We start from the raw sequence: 23601 nt of genomic DNA on the forward strand, positions 1-23601 counted from the left end.
ATTGGATCCAAAAATAACACTCTCCATACACACGAGACCTTTTAAATCTTATCTGAAATAAATCTGACCGCGTGTTCTATGACAGCAGAAAAATTGGAGCGTGTTGCAAAAATACGCAGCTTATCTTGAAAACCATTAATTGTATCTTTCAGAAATATTTTTTTATCATTTCGAAGCGTTGCAAAAATAATCAATATGTTTTTCAGAATATTAATCGTATCTTCCAGAAATAATATTCTATCCGTTCTAGCAACAGCACATCGAGCAAAGACGCATCTGGGAACGTTACTATTAATGTAATCAGAAAAGAATAATACGGAAGATTCATAGTATCATATTAACCTATGCGGGAAACTGGTTAAAATATTTTACTAAAGATTTGCTGTATGATCTCATCATTTAACAATAAATTTAGTTAGAATTTAGATGTTTTTTTTTTATAAAATCAGGACAAATCAGGACGTTTTAAGATCCATTTTTTTTAAATCAGGGCAATTCAAGCGTTTTTGAAAAATCAGGACAGCCTCTCGAAAATCAGGCCAAATCTTGAAAAATCAGGACACCTGAAACCCCTGGTTATGCGTTTGAGTCACAGCTAACCAATGCCGATCCAAATTTAAAGTGAATATTGATTTCATCACTCAATTTGAAAGTCTGTAAAATCTGGGCACTCTGAATGAAAATCAGGGCAAAATCTAATAGCTTTGTTCAATCGTTGGTAGGGATTGCCCTGTCAGGAACGTTTGCTCAATCCGGCCGATTGCAAAACAGACATGGCGGCACTCGAATTCTAGCGGTAAGAATTCGATCCATTTTCGGTTCGATTCCATCAGCCTGCTCTCGATGAACAAAACTAAACACGAGCAATTTTCGATCGCCATGTATGTTTTGCAATCGGCCCGATTGAGCAAACGTTCCTGGCAGGGTACGTTTCGACCAGACTTCATTGAACAGACTTATCATCGGCCTCACGACGAGGCGAGTTTCTCATAGCTGCATCTCGCTTACAAACCTGCAAACCTCCTGCTTAAAAGTTTGCTCTTTACTCTTACATAGATTTCCGTAGGAATGACAGCTAATGGAGTGAAGGCTATTGCTTTCTCTGTTTAACACATGGGAAATTGTATACCGAGATTAAGAGCGCGCTCACGCCTTCTGCGGTGATGCCGGATGCACCTTCATCAGAGAAGGTAGTGAAGCTGACTGAGCGTGGCATTTTGGTGAGTGGAGGGCGAGGCGAGGGTACATGGACACTAGACCGCTGCAAGTTTTGTATGTAAATTTCAATTTTTTTTTTTTTTAATTTGCTTGTCCCGCTAGGGGACGGCTGAGAAAATTTCAAATTTATAAATTTTTGCACCTTCCATGAATTTTTCCGTTTGTTTTGATCACTGAAAATAGCAATATTAAATTAGGAAGCGATTCATTGAGTCCTGAATTAGCGCAACGTGTTTTACTGTAGAGTAAAAAATCACGAAAAACTGCTTTACATAGCCGAGTTTGTTGATTTATATAACCTTTGCAAAAATGTTTCATGAAATTATTGAAAGCCCTAGAAAGCAAAGACTGCCATTTTTAGAAGTGTTCAATTTTCAATGGATTCAGATTTTTTATTTTAAAATTATTATAATTTTTTCCTGAATTACTTAGCTTCTCTGTTGGCAAAAAAATGAATCATAAGAATAGGCAAACCCAATTATTAAAGACAAAATGCATTTCAAGCTTATTTGAATTTTCTGGGTGAAATTATAAATGCAAAAAATTTTCTACCATAAAAATTCCCATACAAAATTGAAACGCGTTGCGCTTATTCAGGAATCAACTAAATCATCTCAAATTTTACACTAATTTGGTGATCCAAAATTCATCGAAAAAAAAAAAACATATGGATGGGAGCAAAGTCAATTTTTGCAGCGGTCTAATGGACACCACTCGAATCAAAATAAACAAACTGCGTGCGGGTGAAAACGACAGCCACGACAACACGACGCACCACAAGACGCAAATTACCAGGAAACGATAATTTCGTTTTTTGGGGCGCCAAGTTCAAGCTATGAACTTCATTTTGGAAACCCCAAAATCAAGAAAGCTGACTGAACTTTGTTTTGGTGCATTGGCGTTCTTAATTTTGGGTTGTTTATGTTCTGTGTGCACGCATATTCATATAAATAAGACTGTTCAATGAGGTCTGGTCGAAATAGGTCGTAACAGGTAAAAATGGATTGACAGTTGATCATGTCTTTTTTTCAATTGACATCGATGGATTCCTACCAGGTCAAAACGGACGATACGAATCCTCCTGCCGAGCGGGAATGGTTTGGACCGTTTGGACATACTTAAACTTGCTTCATTGAACTGACTGACCTGACTAGTTTTGACCAAAACATTGGCTCATTCAACAACTACCAGTAGAAACCGATTTCTATCTACGATTGAACGAAGCTAATTAGGCTTGGGGCCTGTTAAAAAGAATAAAGCTTGCTCTTTACTCTTACACAGCTTAATGGAGTGAAGGCTGTTGCTTTCTTAGTTTAACACACTGGGATTGCGAGCGCGCCCATCGCCCATATGTTATCTCTGTCGTTCTGACTTGGAAATTCTCTCATTTTCCGTAAATATTTGCCGCGTTTGGCGCCTTTTGTCGGTTCTGGCGGGTTCCCGTTTTTCCTTTCCCTTCTATTTTCGCGGGAATTTTCGTAAAGAGGTGGGCTTTACTAGCGATTTAGCCGCCCATCGGACTCATTCTGTGTTCCGTTTTAGTGCAGTGAAGGTTGGCTATTGCCTCCGCTCGAGATTTATATAAAACTAGTTGAAGTGATCCTTTTTTCATCATATCCTATAACTCCCGAAACAGTTCTTGCAAAAAAAAAATGTCGCGTATCGGGGAAAACATTTTAGAAAAGGAGAACATTGCCGAACAAATGGAAAAAGTTTCCATCAAGGTAAGCCTGATTTTTCAAGCTATAAATAGGCAACGTGGAGTTTCGACAAAAAATGCGGGAAAATTGTCATGAGTCATTCACACAAAAGTTCATTGATTAGATTCGTTCTTAAAAAAAAGGCTATACAGGAGTTAATTGAGTTTATTGACTGTTCCACTTTTGACTTACCTTACTCCATTTCCTAATTCCGGTGTTCAGGGTTTAAAATTGTCAAACAATTATAATTGGGATATAACAATGTGTTGCAGTGCCCGCAGGTCAACATGTTTTTTTTTTAACTAAATGAGTAATTAATTTCTTTAATTGAAATGTCTTGCAACAAATAGAAAGGAATCAGTTGCAAAATAATAAACGAATGCAAATATCAAGTTTCATACCATTCGTCCTGTTATTTTGAGTCTAACAAAAATTATTTCCAAATATTTGAAAAAGATCTCCAGATAGCCTATATGCCTATACCTATGAACTAATAACGGCGCGTTCGTAAATTGATTTTTTTGGGTGATGCATCAGTCGATCGATTTGTTTGGTAGATGTCAAATCACTTCCCAATGCTTTCGCATACGTTTGTTAGTAATTTACGAACGCCAGCATCGATAAAAAAATCACTTCGATAGAAAAAATCAATTTACGAACACGCCGTAATAGTGTTTTTAAATGACATAAACTATTGACCGACCATCTGTCCTCGGAACAAATGCTTCAAACAAATGTCCAAATTCGGTATACCTCTCATGCGAATAATTTATTTCTAAGATAATGAAAATAAGAAACTTAAACTTTTTTTTAAGTTTTCCACCCATAGCTGTCGATTTTTAGCCATTGTACCTAGATCAAAGCCGAGAATACCAGCATGAGAATTGAAGGAACAGAAGAATAAAAACGTTACGATGTTTTGAACAGACAGCGTTCACGCAGATTTCCTGTTCTTTCGTGTTTTTAAAGCACCCTTCTTGAAATGTGCTGGTTTCCTTCTGTCGTTTTCTGCAATTGTATACTCAGCAAAAAAGCATGTGTTCGTGCTCAGCAGGACTTGGCCTTTCTTTTCCATGAATAAAGGAAATTGATGCTTTCGGGTTATTTTAGCAATCAGATTTGATTGAGCTGGACATTATTGTAGCGAAATAGAAGAGATCATGTGACCTTATGTATAACCAAAGAAGGCTATCGTTACTCAATAAAATTACAATTACAACAAGGATGGTTTTAACTTTTTTAACTCTATAATGCATAATTTTATGGAATGGGTGGTCTACTGATGCAGTAATTTTGATTCTTATGTATGGCATCAAAGATTTTTTTCTTTTTTGGCTCGAACTTATCGTTCCAGTCTTGTGGTTTTTAACTGTTATGCTTAACAGTTCACGTGGTATATAAGACGACCGTTCGTTCTTCGTGGGGTTATAAATGAGTTATTAAAATCAAATGCATCTGTTTTTTTAAAAGTAATAACATTTCTAATAAAGTTCTTCTGGTCACATTCCAGTTAGTCAGTTCGAGGCCACAGCTGTATTTTTTTATTATCGATCCACCCGATCCATTAATTAATGATCCATTCGTGTAAATTTTATATATTTTTTTAAAAGGTACACCGGGGAAGTTGGGAAAATTGCAGCGCATCCGTAATTTGATTTTTTGGGTGACATCACCCAGTAATCACTTTCCAACGCTTTTGCATACGTTTGTTTATAATTAACGAACGCCAGCATCGATTAAAAAAAATCACTTCGATAGAAAAAATCAATTTACGAAGAAGTCGTTACTTGTTTTTTTTACTGGAATAAGTATATATTTTCGAGATTTTTGATAAAATTGCAACATTAATTACACACAATAATCATTGAAAGATGCCTTAATAATCGTACCACAAACTTTTTTCAAAATTTTGGAAGGTTCGAGCAATAAAATAACATATTCTACCAGGAAAACACAAATTTGTTGAAAATTTCCTGAGAAAGCAAAGGGAAAATCTACCGTCCCCACTTACCCTTATAAGGCGGGGTAAGTGAAGATACCAGCAGTCCATAACAATTAACGTGATAACTTTTTTCGCTTTGCGTCTTTCAAGCTCATCTCTTCAGCATTTCTAAACAACATGTTCTGCATCACATTGGGCGCGATCTTATCAAAATTGATCCACTGCTGATTTTTTTATGATTTCTTAAAGTTGAACCAAAAACCGTACCCACTTAACCCGGTGTACCTTATTGTTCAGCAGTTCATTAATGGTGATTTTTTGCTTTTCTTTTGCTGTTTCTTTTTGAACATCTAGTAATTCATCATTAATTTGGAGTTTAGTACATCTTGTTTCTTCTATCTTAGTTCCTAATCTTAATCCACATCGCCGAGAGAAGGCGGGTTCGTCTACACATCCTATGGAACATTCCACATCATAATGGCTGGATTTCCTATTTATAAGCGATATAGTTAGTTTCTGTCGGTGGAAACACATTATCCCAACACCAAACGAATTGTACTTGTTACTCTACTTGTACCTTCACTCCCTTGGGATAGACCACTCAAAGGCAGTGCAAAGTTAATGAATATGAAATACGAATCAAGTTATGATGCACGATAGCACAGATGAAGAACCTAGATGTTTTTGTATAAATCTATATAAGGTACACCGGGGCAAGTGCAAACGGTTTTCACCATAGTTCAACTTTCACATGTCCTAGAAAAATATGTATATGTTCAAAAATTATCAATTATCGTTCGTTGCATCACTAAAATAGTTCTCAACAAATTCTTGTTGGAAGTGAAAAATTAAAAAATGTTGGTAAAAAGTAACGGTGCTTTTGTGAAAAAATTTCAAAATTTGCACTTGCCCCGTTTATGGGGGTAAGTGCAAACGCAATACTTTTTCCAAACTAATTCACAGAGGAGTCAGTGTATCGGTCTTAAAATGAATTGAATACATGTTCCGGTACGTTTTATCAACTTTGATTGATATGTTTGCTGTTTTCTTGCAATATTGATAACTTTTTGGAACTCCATTTTTGGTGACTGTTGTTTTAAGCAAAAGACCTTCATTTACTAATGCATTAAGGAATTTCGAACATCCGCTTCAGATACAACACTTTGGATACCCCTTCTGACCATTTTAATATAATGCTGAACCATTTTGGTGATGAATTTTCTGAAATGGCTTATGTTGCATGGCTTAAAGGTGCGTTTGCACTTACCCCGGTAGTGTCGTTTGCACTTGCCCCACAGTGTGGGTTGACAAGAACAAATATTATTTTCACAACTTTCGGGGTGTAATGAAAATTTATCATAAATTTTCTGCTTTCACTTGAATATCGATCTCAAACACTCACCTTTTAACGAAAATTCGGATTTGAATGCCCTTTTTTGTAGCCAAAATATGCAAAACAAAAACACACTGTTCATGTCTAGTACGAACTTGAATTCGTGTGTGATCAAACAGTGCCGTGTTTTTAGTGAAAAATTTAAAGAAAGTTTTGTTTATCTATGTCAGATTGTTTGTTTGGGTCTAAACAACAATTTCTAGAAGAAGAAATATTTTTTACTTTTTTTGTAACAGAGAAAAGATGAACGTTTGCACTTGCCCCGAGTTTGCACTTGCCCCGGTGTACCTTATATAAAAATGAATTTCTGTCTGTCTGTCTGTCTGTCTGTCTGTCTGTCTGTCTGTTCCCTATAGACTCGGAAACTACTGATCCGATTTGCGTGAAACTTGGCAGGTGGGGGTATTGGAGGCAGGGGAAGGTTCCCATTGTGGTTTGAGACCCCTCCCTTTCTCATGAAGGGGGGGAGGGGCCTCCCAAACAAAAGACAATTTTTTGCATAACTCGAGAACGCATCAAGCAAATGGTATCAAATTTGGCATGAAGTGGTATGTGGGAACGGGGAATATTTCAATAAATATAAGGTACCCCTCCCTCCTCTCAGTGGGGTAATAGGAAGGGGGGAGGGGGGCTACCTTACAATTTTTCATATAACTCGAAAACTATCCAAGATATTGGAACCAAATTTGGCATGGGAAGGTATTTTGATACGAAAAATATGTCAATGATTATTTGAGACCCCTCCCTCTTTACAGTTAAAAGGGGGAGGGACCTCTTTCATATTTTTTAAATAACTCAAAAACTAATAAAGCAAATGGAACCAAATTTGGCATGGGCGGATATTTGGGAACGTGACATGTTCTAATGATTGTTTGAGACCCCTTCCTTCTTCCAGCGGGGAGAAAGGAAAGAGGGAGGGAAGTTTCATACAATTTTTATTGCATAGCACAAAAACTACAACAACAAATGTAACCAAATTTGGCATGGAATAATATTTGGGTACGAGAAATGCTTCTATGAATATTTCGTATCCCTGACTCCTTCGAAAAGTAGGAGGAAAGAGGGAGAAGAGCTCTCACTTACAATTTTCAGTATAACTGGAGAGCTGATCGAGAAATTGAACCATATTTGGCATGTGAGGGTATTTGGATGCGAGAAATGTTTCTATTATAAATTGAACCCCGCCTTTTTTCAACGGAAGGATATAAAGGGGGAAAGGGGGGTTTCCATACAATTTTTTTTCATAACTCGAGAATTAATAGAGCAAATGAATTAAAATTTGGTATCAAAAAGTATTTGAGAACAAAAAAACCTTTTGTGAATATTAGGTTCTCCCCCCTCCATTCAATGGGGAACACGAAAGGGGGATTGTACTTCCTTTCAAGTTTATGCATAACTTAAGAATTTACAACGCAAATAATACCAAATTTGCCATGGGATGGTATTTTAATACGAGAAGATTTTTTATGTCAAACAATTCCTTTCTTGCAGTGGGTAATAGAATTGGAAATAAAGGAAGGGAAGAGAAAGGCTTACACTTAACTCTTTTTTTCCGAGAAATGGACAAAACTTCACATGGAAAATCATTTTGGTATGATTCTATGATTATCTGACACACCATCCTCCTTTCAGTGAGTAAGTACATAGGGAGGGAGGTGAGCCAATTACAATTTTGTTAGCATTAGTTCTCAATTTATGCTAACGAAGCCAACAAATGGAAACAAATATGGCATGGAAAGGTACTTGGTTAAGAGATATGTTTCTACGATTGTTATGGACCCTTACGTTTTACAGTGTAGGAGCTGAAAAAAGGTTGTTTCATATAAATTTTGTTGTTAGCTTAGCTTAGCTTAGCTTGATTGACTACTCACATCCACCTTAATCATTGAACCCGAAATGCTTTATCAACAGTTTTCAAATTAAAGATAATCTTTAAACAATTTTGTTGATTATTTTTTGAGGCATAGAAGTTAAAAACAAATGATTATACGTTTGTCAGTGTTTTGAAACGAATGCATTTCGAATTCCACGATCGCAGGCGTGGCTCAGTAGAACAAGTTCCACATCGCCAATGGTTGCTACTCCGTGATTGACCGAGGCCACGAATTTTGAACAAGGGTCAAAAGAATGGTTCTTGGGATTAGAAGCTCATTCTCAATGCACAAAACTGATGCTCTCTCTTTGACCATCAATAACGGCGCCGGCCACGTCCTAGTAGTCAATAGATAGTGAGGAAAACAGAGAAAGGGATGAAAGACATAAATTTGCGCTTTAGGACCGAGGTCACCTCTGCAACCTAGCAAAAAAAATCGTTTGGGAATGTGGGCAAAAGGATAAGATCTGGAAACACTTTTGACAAGTGTATGGATCTGACTTTTTTCAATCTTTCTATCTCCTAAAATTTTCGAATGATACTCTTAAATAATATTATAGACACCAGATGCTAATTTTTTCCTAAGGTTTTAGATAGTTGACTGAAGCTGTTGTAAATTATTGTTTGGAAATTGGCGGATACTCAAAAGTTTACTATCACACCTTTCTTATTTCTTTTTTTGTGTATCAAACCGAAATTCAAATATTTTGAAAATTTAATGTTTCTCAACTTCATTACTGTATGACCTAACTTCGCCTCATGTTTATTTTCTAGTCGAGCATATATATTAACTTTTAATGACTGTTTCTGCGACCACCCTACTTTATTTTAGAATAGATTCAAAAGACAATCTGGAAACTTGCTACTCCACACATGCCAAATATTTATATGTAGTTTATTACTCTACTGGTATTACTTTTTTGAAAACCTCTAACTTGAAGTATTCTTTAAAGGTCAAACATTCTACTTTAAACACCCAGATCTAAAAGAAAATAGTTATTTGCTCAAACTTTCTCTATCCCTATTGAAAATAACTAAAACCTTGAAAACATCTAACTTAAAATGCATAAAACAACTTTAGTGAATTTGTCACACTGTGTGTTTTTAATTGTTAATTTTTTATGAAACTAATTCTTACAAAGATTTAAAGCGATGTGAAATTTAAAGTAAATTCAAACTGTTTTAAATAAAATGAACGAGTTTTCATAATTTTTGAATGTTGGATATTCAATGCAATTTGGTATGAGTTCTTGAAATTGGGAAAAAAATATCTTCTTGTTTCTGTAACTCTCAACATCGATTTCTTTTTGACAGTTCAATAATCACCCACCGATTCTTTGAACTATATACTTGCTCGTTAATCGAACGATATTATGATTAAAGGGTGTGTCCGACTACCGAAACTACTCGATTACCGACTACCGATTTATAGATGTTAGAACGACCGACATAAGGGAGCATTCAATAATATTTCACTTATAAGTTAAAATATTGAAGTTATTAGAACAATCATAGAATTAATTTGGATTTTATCTCAGCTCCCAAAACATCCAAAACAAATTCGTTCTATTAATGAGCGAAACAAATCTGACTAAATCAAAAGGAATAACATAATATCAACATATTATCATTAACTCAAATTCCGTCAATCGGTAGTCCGATACTTAAATTGAAATTCTCGTTTAAACTATTGGAAGAATAATGTGGATTTTTGACGTATTTCAACCCACATGGGTATATGGTTCAATCGTAAATAACATAAAAAGTTGATGAAAAAACTTGCCAATTGGTTCTACCGTAAAAATAATGTTACAATGATTTGAGAAAATATAAATCAAAATAATACTTAGCTTGGGTTTTTGTTTATCTTCATCATGCCACGTTCGTTTGAGATCTTCGTATTTGCTATCAATTATACTTGTATGCAAAATCTCGGATTCGTACTTTTTCACCAACATTGTTCTTCACTTGCTTCTAAATTTCACGTTCCAACCGCGCAAAACTCAGCCAATAGGAAGCACCTGGGAAATTCTCTCCTACGTCCTCACAATATCCAATAGATCTTCATGATAAATCTTCGGTTTCGACTTAAGATATACTTCTGTTTCATATAAATTTTGTTGTTAAGCTTAAAAACTTATCAACCAATGGAACATTATTTGATACAAGAAGATTTTTGGGAACGAATAAAATGGGTATGATTATTAAAAATCACCCCACCATTCAGCAGGGGGGGGGGGGAGAAGGGCGCGGGAGGGGGGCTCTCTTATCAGTGTTTATCATAAATCCAGAATATATCAAGCAAAAACAACCATATTTCATCAGTTGGATTGTTTGCGTACGATTTATTTGAGACCCTCCTTTTTAAGGACGAAGCTTAAAGGAACATATTAAAATTATCAGATCTTTAACACAAATTTATGGTTCAAGGTTCAGAATATAAGTTTAAGTTATTTTTGGATTGCAATCCGCTCCAGCTGCAGCTCTCATTTTATAGCGGTTGCTTATGAATGATGTTATAATTTGATTTAAAATAATGCCAACAAAACAATAAACATTTGAGTGAATTCTGAAAATATCATTCGATTTTAAAAGGTGTAGCAAAGCACACCGGGTCAGCTAGTCTATATATATAAAAATGAATTTCTGTCTGTCTGTCTGTCTGTCTGTTCCCTATAGACTCGGAAACTACTGAACCGATTTACGTGAAATTTGGCAGGTGGGGGTATTGGAGGCAGGGGAAGGTTCTTATTGTGGTTTGAGACCCCTCCCTCTCTCATGAAGGGGGGGAGGGGCCAAAAGCAAACAAAAGACAATTTTTTGCATAACTCGAGAATCAATCAAGCAAATGGTATTATATTTGGCATGGGATGGATTTGGGAACGAAGAATATTTGTATGAATATCAGGTACCCCTCCCTCCTCTCAGTGGTGTTATAGGAAGGGGGGAGGGGGGCTACCTTACAAATTTTCATATAACTCGAGAACTTATCAAGATATTGGATCCAAATTTGGCATGGGATGGTATTTGGATACGAAAAATATTTCAATGTTTATTTGAGACCCCTCCCACTTTTCAGTAGGGAGATAGAAAGGGGGCAGGGGACCTCTTTTAAAGTTTTTTACATAGCTCAAAAACTAATTAAGCAAATGAAACCAAATTTGGCATGGGCGGGTATTTGGGAACGTGACATGTTCTAATGATTGTTTGAGACCCCTTTCTACTTCCAGCGGGTAGAAAGGAAAGAGGGAGGAAGTTTCATACAATTTTTACTGTATAACTCAAGAACTACTACAGCAAATGAAACCAAATTTTTCACGGAACAATATTTGAGTACGAGAAATGCTTCTATGAATATTTGGTATCCCTCACTTCTTCGAAGAGGAGGATGAAAAGAAGGAGGAGAGGTCTCCCTTACAATTTTTAGTATAACTGGAGAGCTGACTGAAATTGAACCATATTTGGCATGTGAGGGTATTTGGATACGAGAAATGTTTCTATTATAAATTGAAGTCCCATCTTTTAGCGGAAAGATATAAAGGGAGAAACGGGGGCATCCATACATTTTTTTTGCATAGCTCGAGAATTAATCGAGCAAATAAAAACCAAATTTGGCATCAAAAAGTGTTTGAGTACGAAAAATACTTTTATGAATATTAAGTTCTCACCTCTCTATTCAATGGGGAGAACATAAAGGAGGATGGTACTCCCTTTCAAGTTTATGCACAACTCAAGAATTTACTAAGCAAATAAAACCAGATTATGCATGTGATGGTATTTCAACACGAGAAATTCTTCTATGTGAAACAATTCCTTTCTTGCAGTAGGATTATAGAATTGGGAATATGGGAAGGGAAGAGGAAAGCTTACATTTAACTTTTTTTTTTACAAAATCCGAGAAATGGACAAAACTCAACTTGGGTATGGTATCAACCAATGGAACTATATCTGATATAAGAGGATTTTTGGGAACGAAAAAAATGGGTGTGATTATTAAGGATCACCATCTCCATTCCGTAAGGAGTGAAAGGGAGGACAGGGGGTGCTCTCTTATCAGTTTTTTAGCATAAATCCAGAACATATCAAACAAAAACAACCACAATTTATAAGTTAGATTGTTTGCGAACGATTAATTTGGGACCCTGCTTTTTTAGGGCGAAGCTTAAGGAAACCGATAAAAATTATCAAATCTTCAACACAAATTTATAGATCAAGATTCAAAATATAAGTTTAAGTTATCTTTGTGTTGCAAATCGAAACTCCAGCTGCAGCTCTCATTTTATAGCGATTGCTTTGAACTACGTTACAATTTGATTTAAATAAAATAATCCTAAGAAAACAATAAAAATTCAAATAATTCCTATAATATCATTTGATTTTGAAAGGTGTAGCAAAGCACACCGGGTTAGCTAGTATCTCTATAAAGATGATAAGGAGATTTCTTTTTTGGTGAAAAATTAATACAAGAAGTACGAAACTATCCCTCATAAAAATTTATTTGAGAAAATGCGTACCTACTTTGATTTTTTTTTTATTTTAATATTTTTTAACGTATCCTTAACTTTTCATTAAAAAATTTGATATTTGTTGAAACTTTGAAATAGATGGAAATACAATTTTTTTTAATTACTAAAATATTATTCGGAAATAAATATAACTAAATATTTTTCGGAAATAGATAGATATAACTAGATATAACCAACAAATGTGGCTCTGGTTTTTTTTTCTTTAAATTCAGTAAATCATTTTTAAATATTCATTGCAATACTACCGTTTTTTTTTTTATAAAAAGCCTTAATAAATAAATCTAGGATTTAAAAAAAATCTCAAAAACCTCGCCCTGACAGATGTTTTGAAAACCCCTTGGAGCTGTTTTCCAGCCTATTGCAGATTTTAATTTTCAAAGAATAATAGCTACGTAAAACTCAATTCAACTAATCAATTACTAATCAATTACATAGGAAAATATGTGAGTGCGGGGGTTAACTTTGATGAAATTGTCTTCCACGATATTTCTTTCGAAATTAAAATTTCTTCAAAGATTGTTTTATTTGTTCATATCTTATACAGGCCCCGTTCGTTTTTGGCAACATTCGATTTTGGCAACATTCGATTTTGGCAACATCTGATTTTGGCACATGTGCCAAAATCGAACGGTTTTTAGAAACGACATGACCTTTTCGTTTTCTGTATAACAGGACCAATATAATTTAGACAAAAACCAAAAATACGTTTTTACGTTCAGAAATGGTGATAGAATACAACAACAAAAACAAAAATTTTTCAAAAAATTTATAAAGTACAGTAAGGTTTTTTTTTACACTGATATACGTACCGCGTAAAAAAAAACCGTGTAAAAAAAAACCGTGTTAATTCCCGAAAACCGTGTAAAAAAAAACCGTGTTAATTCCCGAAAACCGTGTAAAAAAAGACCATTCGAATTCTGCAGCTTTGAAGTTCTGACACTTAAGACCTGAGACCTGAGACTTGAGACATAAGACCTGGACTTGAAAATGTAGACTAGAGACATGAGACCTGAGACTTTAGACATGACACCTGAGACCTAAGTCCAGAGACCTGAGATCTGAGACATGAAACCTGAGACTTGAAGAATGAGACCAAAGACATGGGACATTAGACCTGAGACCTGAGACTAGAAACCTAAGACACCTAAGGAAAGCATTCGACACAATAGACCACGCCTTGCTGTTGCAAAAATTGGATTGGTATGGCATACGAGGTCAGCCTCATCGGTTAATTGAGAGCTACATAACAGATCGACAACAATTCGTGTCTCTGAAAGGACACTCAAGTAGCAAAAAATTCATTACAACGGGAGTACCACAAGGGAGTAACCTAGGTCCGCTGATGTTTCTAGTTTTTATCAACGATCTTCCACAACTGAACCTACATGGCAAAGTTCGGCTCTTTGCAGATGACACCATAATATCATATAGTCACTCCAACCCCCTCCAGATTGTGGAATGGATCGGTAATGACCTGCAAGTCCTTCAGCAATACTTCGATTGTAACCTGCTTTCGCTCAACCTATCAAAAACATCGTACATGTTGTTCAACTCCGGTCGTCGCTCCATACCACAGCTGCCATTAATCCGTATAGGTAATACGATTATTGAACGAGTGCGCCAGTTCAAATATCTGGGATTACTTCTGGACGATACTCTATGCTGGTCACCCCACATAGAGCAACTGAAACGAACACTCGCTCCGGTCTGTGGTGCAATATGGAAAATATCAGCGTTTATTCCTACGCACTGGCTGAAAAACGTTTACTTCGCGCTTTTCCACTCGAGGTTACAATACCTAGTATCGCTGTGGGGCAAAGCATGTAAAAGCCGCCTCAGGGAACTGCAAACCATGCAAAACCGTGTCCTCAAGACTATCTTCAAGTTGCCTTATTTATATCCTTCTGAGTTGTTATATGGCATGAACAACTCGATACTTCCAATACGAGGTGCCCAGGAATTCCAAACGTTAATGTTCACCCACAAACTCCTGACAAGCAGAGAATCCCACCACAATTTGCGCCTCGAGAGAATGGCGTCGCACCGCTTGTCCAGAAACGCAAATCATCTCCGCCTATCCCGTGTAAGGACGGAATACGGGAAAAAGAAACCCAGCTACTTTGCCAGTAAACTCTACAACAACCTGCCAGAGACCCTGAAACGGTCTTCAACGCCCTCGCGATTCAAAGCGCAACTGTTATCGATCTGCAAGCAGAACATAAACCGCTTCCTCCGCTAAAAAATTATTTGTGCCACACGTCTTATTAATATCATCTTTTCGCTCTCGCCCCTCCACCTAGCCCACCGCCGCCCAAACGCCGCTCCAAACCACCGCCACCCACCCGCCACCCGCCACCTCCCATCAGAAACGCACCACCGCAGCAGCCACAAAAAGCTACGAATATGTATAATACAAGTGTAACACCCTATTTATTATATTGTATAAAATTGTGAAATAGCAAATGAAAAGTGCCAAGCACTCCTTCACAGAGCATTATCTCGCTCACTGGAGTGCTCATACATATTTTGGAATACCTAATATTGTAAACGAATTGTTAAAATTGTTTTGACAGGGTTTTGTGCCTGTTGGAGAAGAGGCTTGAGAGAAGCTTAACTCCAGCGGGCTTTCCCTGTCCGAGGAAAAAATAAATAATAAATAAAAAAAAAAAAAAAAAAAAAAAAAAACACGAGACCTGATACCTGAGACATGGGACATGGGACCTGAGACATGAGACTTGAGACTTAAGACATGACACCTGAGACCTGAGATATGAGACAAGAGGCATGAGACATGAGATATGAGACCTGAGACCTGAGACATGAGACATGAGACATAAGACATGAGACCTGAGGTATGAGACAAGAGCCATGAAAGATTAGACCTGAGACATGAGACTTTAGACCTGAGACAAGCTACTAGTGTTATTACCGCGAAAAATTATATAAGCTTCGATTACAACTTGCGACCCCTCTAGTGAAAGGGTTTGACTTGTAGGTGACGAAAAACAGTGTCGCGACTTCGCTAGTCCAAGCTACTAGTGTTAGTACCGCGAAATATTAGTTTAGCTCCGATTTCAACTTTCGACCGGTCAAGTGAAAGGGTTTGACTTGTAGGTAACGAAAAATAGTGTCGCGACTTCGCTAGTACAAGCTACTAGTGTTAGTACCGCGAGAAATTAGTTAAGCTCCGATTTCAACTTGCGACCCCTGTAATAGAAGGGTTTGACTTGTAGGTGATGAAAACTAGTGTCGCGACTTCGCTAGTACAAGCTACTAGGATTAGTACCGCGAAAAATTAGTTTAGCTCCAATTTCAACTTTCGACCCCTCTAGTGAAAGGGTTTGACTTGTAGGTGACGAAAAACAGTGTCGCGAAATTGCTAGTCCAAGCTACTAGTGTTAGTACCGCGAAATATTAGTTTAGCTTCAATTTCAACTTTCGACCAGTCAAGTGAAAGGGTTTGACTTGTAGATGACGAAAAATAGTGTCGCGACTTCGCTAGTACAAGCTACTAGTGTTAGTACCGCGAGAAATTAGTTAAGCTCCGATTTAGACTTGCGACCCCTCTAGTTAAAGGGTTTGACTTGTAGGTGACGAAAACAGTGTCACGAAATCGCTAGTCCAAACTACTAGTGTTAGTACCGCGAAATATTAGTTTAGCTCCGATTTCAACTTTCGACCGGTCAAGTGAAAGGGTTTGACTTGTAGGTAACGAAAAATAGTGTCGCGATTTCGCTAGTACAAGCTACTAGGATTAGTACCGCGAGAAATTAGTTAAGCTCCGATTTAGACTTGCGACCCCTCTAGTGAAAGGGTTTGACTTGTAGATGACGAAAAATAGAGTTGCGATTTCGCTTGTACAAGCTACTAGTGTTAGTATCGCGAGAAATTAGTTAAGCTCCGATTTCAACTTTCGACCCGTCAAGTGAAAGGGATTGACTTCTTGGTGATATTGGTTACAGGGGGTAATCTTGAGAATCCGGAGAATTGAATAGTATTTAAAGTGTATGTTTTATATTTTGTATCACGTTTTGTTTTAATAACTGGCAAAATAAATCAAAACGCGCAAGCAGAAGCTGCAGCACCCAGCTGAAAATTGAGTAAAATCATCATTCTAGAGAGCTCTGAGAGCTGTGAGCCCGTGCGTTTTTTGATTGTTTGAAAATTTGAACAAGATGCTACAAATTATCGAAAATTTTTATCAAACATCGCATTCTTTGAAAAATTAGCGGTTAATGAAAATATAACTTCAAAATTTTTATCCATCCAATCATGAATTTTTATGATTTCAGCTAGTAGAATTTGGTACAGTGTTTTTCACCCCTAACTGTTTGTTGAACCCTCATGCTTTTTTCCATAAAAACATTTATGGTTAAAAAAATATAAAATTTAATTCGAACAAAGCCAAAAACTACTGCAATTGGTGCTTCATGCATTACGACATTACAAATACATCACAACTTGTGGAACCAATAATTTTTCTGACTACCTCAATTTTATGTGCAATCAACTTTAAAACTTTTTTGTACAAACGGTATGATTATCTGCGGAAATAATGTTTTTAAAGGCCATTGAAGTTGAAAACTGTTGCATGATGCACCAGATGCACCAGACGGTATCTCTGTTTAAAAGACATACGTTGTCTATGCCGATTTAGGCTTTGTAGACTGAATTAATTACGTTGAAAATTTAAGATTAACATTTAACTCCAATACCGAGATAGGAATCGAACCCATGCCATCAGTGGACCAGCGATTACCGTCTTACCACGCTAACCACTCGACCAGCGAGACGTATCTCACAACTAACCTTGAGTTCTGTTTGCTTCAAACACTTTAACTTAATAGGTCGCAGATTGAAATCGGAAATGAAACTTCTTTCTACCGGTAATAACACTAGTAGCTTGTAATAGCGAACTCGCGACACTATTTTTCATCACCTAAAAGTCAAACCCTTTCATTTGACCGGTCGAAAGTTGAAATCGGAGCTAGACTTATTTCTCGTGGTACTAACACTAGTAGCTTGTACTAGCGAAGTCGCGACACTATTTTTCGTCATCTGCAAGTCAAACCCTTTTACTAGAGGGGTCGCAGGTTGAAATCGGAGCTAAACTAATTTCTCGCGGTACTAATCCTAGTAGCTTGTACTAGCGAAGTCATGACACTATTTTTCGTCAACTACAAGTAAAACCCTTTCATTTGACCGGTCGAAAGTTGAAATCGGAGCTAAACTAATTTCTCGTGGTACTAACACTAGTAGCTTGTACTAGCGAAGTCGCGACACTATTTTTCGTCATCTACAAGTCAAACCCTTTTACTAGAGGGGTCGCAGGTTGAAATCGGAGCTTAACTAATTTCTCGCGGTACTAATCCTAGTAGCTTGTACTAGCGAAGTCGCGACATTGTTTTTCGTCATCTGCAAGTCAAACCCTTTCATTAGAGGGGTCGCAAGTATAAATCGGAGTTTAACTAGTTTTCGCGGTACTAACACTAGTAGCTTGTACTAGCGAAGTCGCGACACTATTTTTCGTCATCTACAAGTCAAACCCTTTCACTAGAGGGGTCGAAAGTTGAAATCGGAGCTAAACTAATTTTTCGAGGTACTAATCCTAGTAGCTTGTACTAGCGAAGTCGCGACACTAGTTTTCATCACCTACAAGTCAAACCCTTTTATAACAGGGGTCGCAAGTTGAAATCGGAGCTTAACTAATTTCTCGCGGTACTAACACTAGTAGCTTGTACTAGCGAAGTCGCGACACTGTTTTTCGTCATCTGCAAGTCAAACCCTTTCATTAGAGGGGTCGCAAGTATAAATCGGAGTTTAACCAGTTTCTCGCGGTACTAACACTAGTAGCTTGTACTAGCGAAGTCGCGACACTATTTTTCGTCATCTACAAGTCAAAACCTTTCATTAGAGGGGTCGCATGTAGAAATCGGAGCTAAACTTGTTTCTCGCGGTTGTTACCGTTAGTAACAGTTTATAGTTTGCATGTCGGTTTTTGTTTATTTATTCCATGTTTATTGTTTAATTTATTTATTTATTCATTTTATAAATGTTAGGCAATAAATTTCAAATTTGAATTAAATAATGGCTAGATAAAATAGACGTCACAAACATATAACAGCACACGTATAACATCACAACACAAAGAGGCGAAATATAGTTCAGTGGGTGACAATGGTAAAGAAGACGGTTGACAGATCGAGGCAGAAGACCGGATGAAGTTCTCTTTCGGGTGGTAACCGCTGAACCAGAAGAACGTCTGCGCGTGTTGCCAAGTTTAAGGCTATTTCGCGTACCTCGGACAGTTGCTTTAGACTGTGGGCCAGTAAATCAGCCCTTTCGGTGCTCGGAGCGTAACTTAGGTCGTCCGTGTCGTAAATTGGGACACAAATCCAACGGAACTCCTGTGCTAGATGGAATCCGTGCCCGTGCCGTTAAGAACTGGAGAATTATATCCAGCGGCACGTGTCGAGCCGTCCCCAAGACCAGCGATCTGCCGAGCCAACTACTAAACAGTCCCCAAAGAAAACCTCCAAGAACCACCCCGAAAGGTCCTCAGCCACCACTAGAGCTCGACGGTCCCCGCCAGAGACCCGGCAAGCCCAGAAACCAGGAATCAGACGTTTGTCTGATGATCCTCGAACACCACTAAGCGAGAGATCAGCCGCCGACCAAGCGCCGGCGCATCCGAATCACCACCATAGCCGCCACCAGAACCACGACCAGAACCACCACCGGATCCACCACCAGAACAACCACCAGAACCATCACCAGAAGAGCCCTAGAGTTGCCGCTCAAGCCGTCACCACGTGGACACAATCCCTCGTCGCAGGCCTGCTAAACGGTGAGAATACCGCCCTAAACACACAATACACAAGACACCTTACACAACATACAGATTTTATAAACACTCAATAAAACACGAATTTGAAACGATATCACTGTTTATAACATCCACATATCACATCCGAGTCCTGGGTTCTGTGAGTAAGCACAAAGCCGACCTTGAGGTCCTTCGTTTGACATCCAGATCGAGCTAGCCAGTGCAAAAGAAGGTGATGTATACCCACCCTCACTGATCCCCAGAGGAACGACCAGGGATCCGAGGGCTTAGACCCCGTCCCCTCTGGACGTGTGGTAATACGGTACTAATTCTAGTAGCTTGTCTCCGGTCTCAGGTCCAAAGTCTCATGTCTCAGGTCTCAGGTCTCATGTTTCATGGCTCTTGTCTCTTGCCTCAGGTCTCATGTCTTATGTCTCATGCCTCATGTCTCATGTCCCATGTCTCAGGTCTAAAGTCTCATGTTTCACGGCTCTTGTCTCATGCCTCAGGTCTCAGGTCTCAGGTCTCATGTCTCAATTCTCATGTCTCAAGTCTAATATCCCTTGTCTCAGCTTCCAGGTCTCAGGTCTCATGTCTAATTTCTAATGTTTCATGTCTCATGTCTCATGTCTCATGTCTCATGTCTCATGTCTCAGGTCTCAGGTCTCAGGTCTCAGGTCTCAAGTCTCAGGTCTCAGGTCTCAGGTCCCAGGTCTTAGGTCTCATGTATCATGTTCTTAGTCTAAGAGATAAGATTTTCCCAACTTCAAAAAGATTCTAAGTGTTTTCCGTTGAAAAGGACTTAGAATATTTTCTCTCAAAAATCGTGTTAATTCGCGAAAACCGTGTAAAAAAAAACCGTGTTAATTCCCGAAAACCGTGTAAAAAAAGCCGTGTAAAAAAAAACCGCGTAAAAAAAAACCGTGTAAAAAAAAACCTAGGTGTACTCAAAAATTACAAAAAGATGAAAAATTCAAAAAGTTAAGAAACAAATTCAAACAAAAGACTGAAAATGATAAAAACAACTGGAAAATGATGAAGAATGATGAAAACTGCAAATGAAACAAATGAAAACAAACATTCTAAACAAAATAAGAAAAGTGAAAAATGCATCAAAAACATGATGAAAAAAATTAGAAATTACTTCAAATGGTCGGAAATTGACTAAAAATATCGTTTTTGATAATAATAACAACTATTTTGTAAAAATAACTGAAAAAAAAATTGAGAAAAAAAACCGTTCGATTTTGGCAACATTCGATTTTGGCAACACAAAATGTACGGGCATGTTGCCAAAATCGAACGGGGTCTGTAATTTACTTAGTTGAATGATCACTGCTGAACATCAAGTTTATGAACGAATATTGCTGAACGTAACGAGTTCACTTTCTCTGTTTCACTGCTGCTTTCTAGTTACAGCCATTTAGGTTGTTCATTTGCTAAGAATCTATCTGTCAACAACAGCGGCATAATATCGCTTGCACATAACCTGCTTGAAGTACATCTATTCCAATGATTATCGCTAAGTCGGATTGATTATTGAATTAGAAACCTGTTGCTTTAGCTTTACTAAACCATAATATTTTTCGTAAATTTAAAAGAAAATTTCGCACATTCATCTCATTTGCCTTCGAATTATTCTTGAAACTTTGCTATGTATTTGCTGCATACTCCCTACCTACTGCGCACATGGTCTCTTTTCTCCCATTGCCATTTATCGTCAACATCAACAATTTTTGTAGTTGTATTGCAATTTACACGAAACGAACAGTAGGTATTTGCGGATGAACCTTATGTTTGTTTTATTTTTCTTCCGAAAGTGAAAAGAGGTTTTTTCGAGGTGTTGTGAAATAAGTGTAACTTTAGAATCATAAAACATTACATCGTTTATCAGCAACCCAACCTAACTGAAATGATTTTTTTCAATTTACAGAATGTACGAAAAGTGCTAACAGAAAGTGGAGCAAACGTGTCGTCTCCCATTATGGATCATCAACAAGAGAAGGTCCAATCCAGCGATTCCAAGGAAATGACGGCCGTTCAGAAGGTTGGGCAAACACCTTTCGATCCGTCGATTGAGCCTCTACTGAAAGAGAATCCTCGACGCTTCGTCATCTTTCCGATCCAATACCATGATATTTGGCAAATGTATAAGAAAGTAAGTAATAAACCATATAAGAATACATTTTATTCAACTATCATTGGCCCTTCATTTTCTCATAGGCCGAAGCGTCTTTCTGGACCGTCGAAGAAGTTGACCTCTCGAAGGATTTAGCTGACTGGGGAAAACTGAAGTCTGGAGAGAAGCATTTCATTTCCCACGTATTGGCCTTCTTCGCTGCTTCCGATGGTATTGTTAATGAGAACTTGGTTGAGCGCTTTAGTCAAGAGGTTCAGGTGACCGAAGCTCGCTGTTTCTACGGATTCCAGATTGCGATGGAAAATGTTCACAGCGAGATGTATTCACTGCTGATTGATACTTACATAAGGGATTCTAAAGAAAGGTATGATTATAGTTGTACGAATCATAACGTTTCGGGTGAAAATAAATAAATTGCTGAAGCCCGGCAATAGGATTCGTATTACAGCTGATCTAATCAAGAATTTGTTTTGTTTGATATCTTCTATTCTGGTTTCTATTACCAACAGAGATTACCTCTTCAACGCTATCGAAACGCTACCGTGTGTGAAGAAAAAGGCGGATTGGGCATTAAATTGGATCTCCAGTAAACGTGCTAACTTCGGAGAACGCATTGTGGCTTTTGCAGCAGTTGAGGGAATATTCTTCAGTGGTAGCTTTGCTGCTATCTTTTGGCTGAAAAAGCGGGGTCTGATGCCTGGACTTACTTTCTCCAACGAGCTGATATCTCGCGACGAAGGCCTCCATACCGATTTTGCTTGCTTAATGTTTAAATATCTGGTTCAAAAGCCGTCCCAAGAACGGGTTATTGAAATAATTCGGGAAGCTGTTGTAATTGAGCAAGAATTTTTGACGAAAGCTCTTCCAGTAGATCTATTGGGTATGAACTGTGAACTGATGTCCCAATATATAGAATTTGTAGCCGATCGATTGCTTATGGAGTTGGGCATTGACAAGGTACATTTTGCTGTTAACAAAAATGCAATAGCATTGAATGACCAGTTTTTTTTTTATTTTTCTAGATATACAATACTAAAAACCCTTTCAGCTTTATGGAGTTCATCTCGCTGGAAGGTAAGACTAATTTCTTCGAGAAGAAGGTAGGAGAGTATCAAAAATGGGGAGTGATGGCCAACCGTCTTGACAACGTGTTCACATTAGACGCTGATTTCTGAGGCTTAGCGAGGTACCGCTTGAAACGTTAAGGATATAAACGTGAGACGTGTTTAGTGTTCAAGATTAAACATAAACATAATCTTTTATCCTGTGACCGCTTCATTTCTTAGTGACGCTTCGCAAGATCAATTGCACAAATATATATTTATAGGCTCCAATAAGCGAGCACGTGATGTGGTTTTGTTTGTGAGAATAATTGCGGAGCAATAGTGTATAACTGTTTATTTTATAGCTGAGAATCATAGAACTCCATTACTAAGAGAAGATTAATGTATACACTTAGATCGAGTAAGACTTTTTTCAGTGACCTTTTTTGACGACGGTAACTCACATTTACCGATCAGAATGTTAATCTGAAGCAATAGGTACGCAAAACATAGCTTGTTTAGGGAAGAGTAATCTTAGACCATTATAACAAAACCATCCCGTAGCATTATTATTATTCGAGCTTACTTTGTAAACTATATTTTACGGATTCGGATCTCTAAAATTTGTAAATAACTTACAATAAATCAACTCGTAAACGAACCCTTGTTTTATTTTTTTTTTTGGTTGGAGAAAATATGTTTCGTCGAGATGAATGAGCTTAAAGGTTTAGAATAAAATTAAAAGACCGCTAACTAAGGCTGATTTCTGAGTAAATAAAACAACTTGAGTTTCTCATAAAAGGTTATTTTCTTAGAACGTACCAATTCTCCGATACTGAACCGACTCTCACCGATCAAATCGCTGATCGATTGAATCTGGAAAGTTCAAGATGCTCGAGAATACCTCATTAACCTTCCCACGCCGTAAATGTCAATGTTA

At 37.5% G+C, this 23601-nt stretch overlaps 1 protein-coding gene across 2 annotated transcripts; it reads left to right on the forward strand.

The window, feature by feature from the left end:
• The first annotated feature begins 2679 nt into the window (after positions 1-2679).
• LOC129755129 (ribonucleoside-diphosphate reductase subunit M2) lies at positions 2680-23322 on the forward strand. Of its 2 annotated transcripts, none has more exons than XM_055751469.1 (5): positions 2680-2942; positions 21412-21636; positions 21702-21982; positions 22128-22575; positions 22641-23322. In XM_055751469.1, the coding sequence occupies exons 1-5, from the start codon at positions 2871-2873 to the stop codon at positions 22791-22793; spliced, it is 1179 nt and encodes a 392-aa protein (XP_055607444.1). In that variant the 5' UTR covers positions 2680-2870; the 3' UTR covers positions 22794-23322. The 2 variants fall into 2 exon arrangements, with proteins under 2 accessions (XP_055607444.1, XP_055607445.1); XM_055751470.1 differs by lacking the exon at positions 2680-2942 and adding an exon at positions 21217-21334.
• The last annotated feature ends 279 nt before the right edge of the window (positions 23323-23601 follow it).

The sequence above is a fragment of the Uranotaenia lowii genome, chromosome 3 (assembly GCF_029784155.1).
Source record: "Uranotaenia lowii strain MFRU-FL chromosome 3, ASM2978415v1, whole genome shotgun sequence".
Taxonomy (NCBI): domain Eukaryota; kingdom Metazoa; phylum Arthropoda; class Insecta; order Diptera; family Culicidae; genus Uranotaenia; species Uranotaenia lowii.

What these genes read in the sequence shown, in the direction of transcription:
- LOC129755129 (XM_055751469.1), top strand. Translation starts at nt 2,871, where the DNA reads ATGTCGCGTATCGGGGAAAACATTTTAGAAAAGGAGAACATTGCCGAA. An exon ending in TGGAAAAAGTTTCCATCAAG is followed by an intron (nt 2,943 to 21,411) that starts GTAAGCCTGATT and finishes TTCAATTTACAG; the next exon opens with AATGTACGAAAAGTGCTAAC. An exon ending in TTTGGCAAATGTATAAGAAA is followed by an intron (nt 21,637 to 21,701) that starts GTAAGTAATAAA and finishes ATTTTCTCATAG; the next exon opens with GCCGAAGCGTCTTTCTGGAC.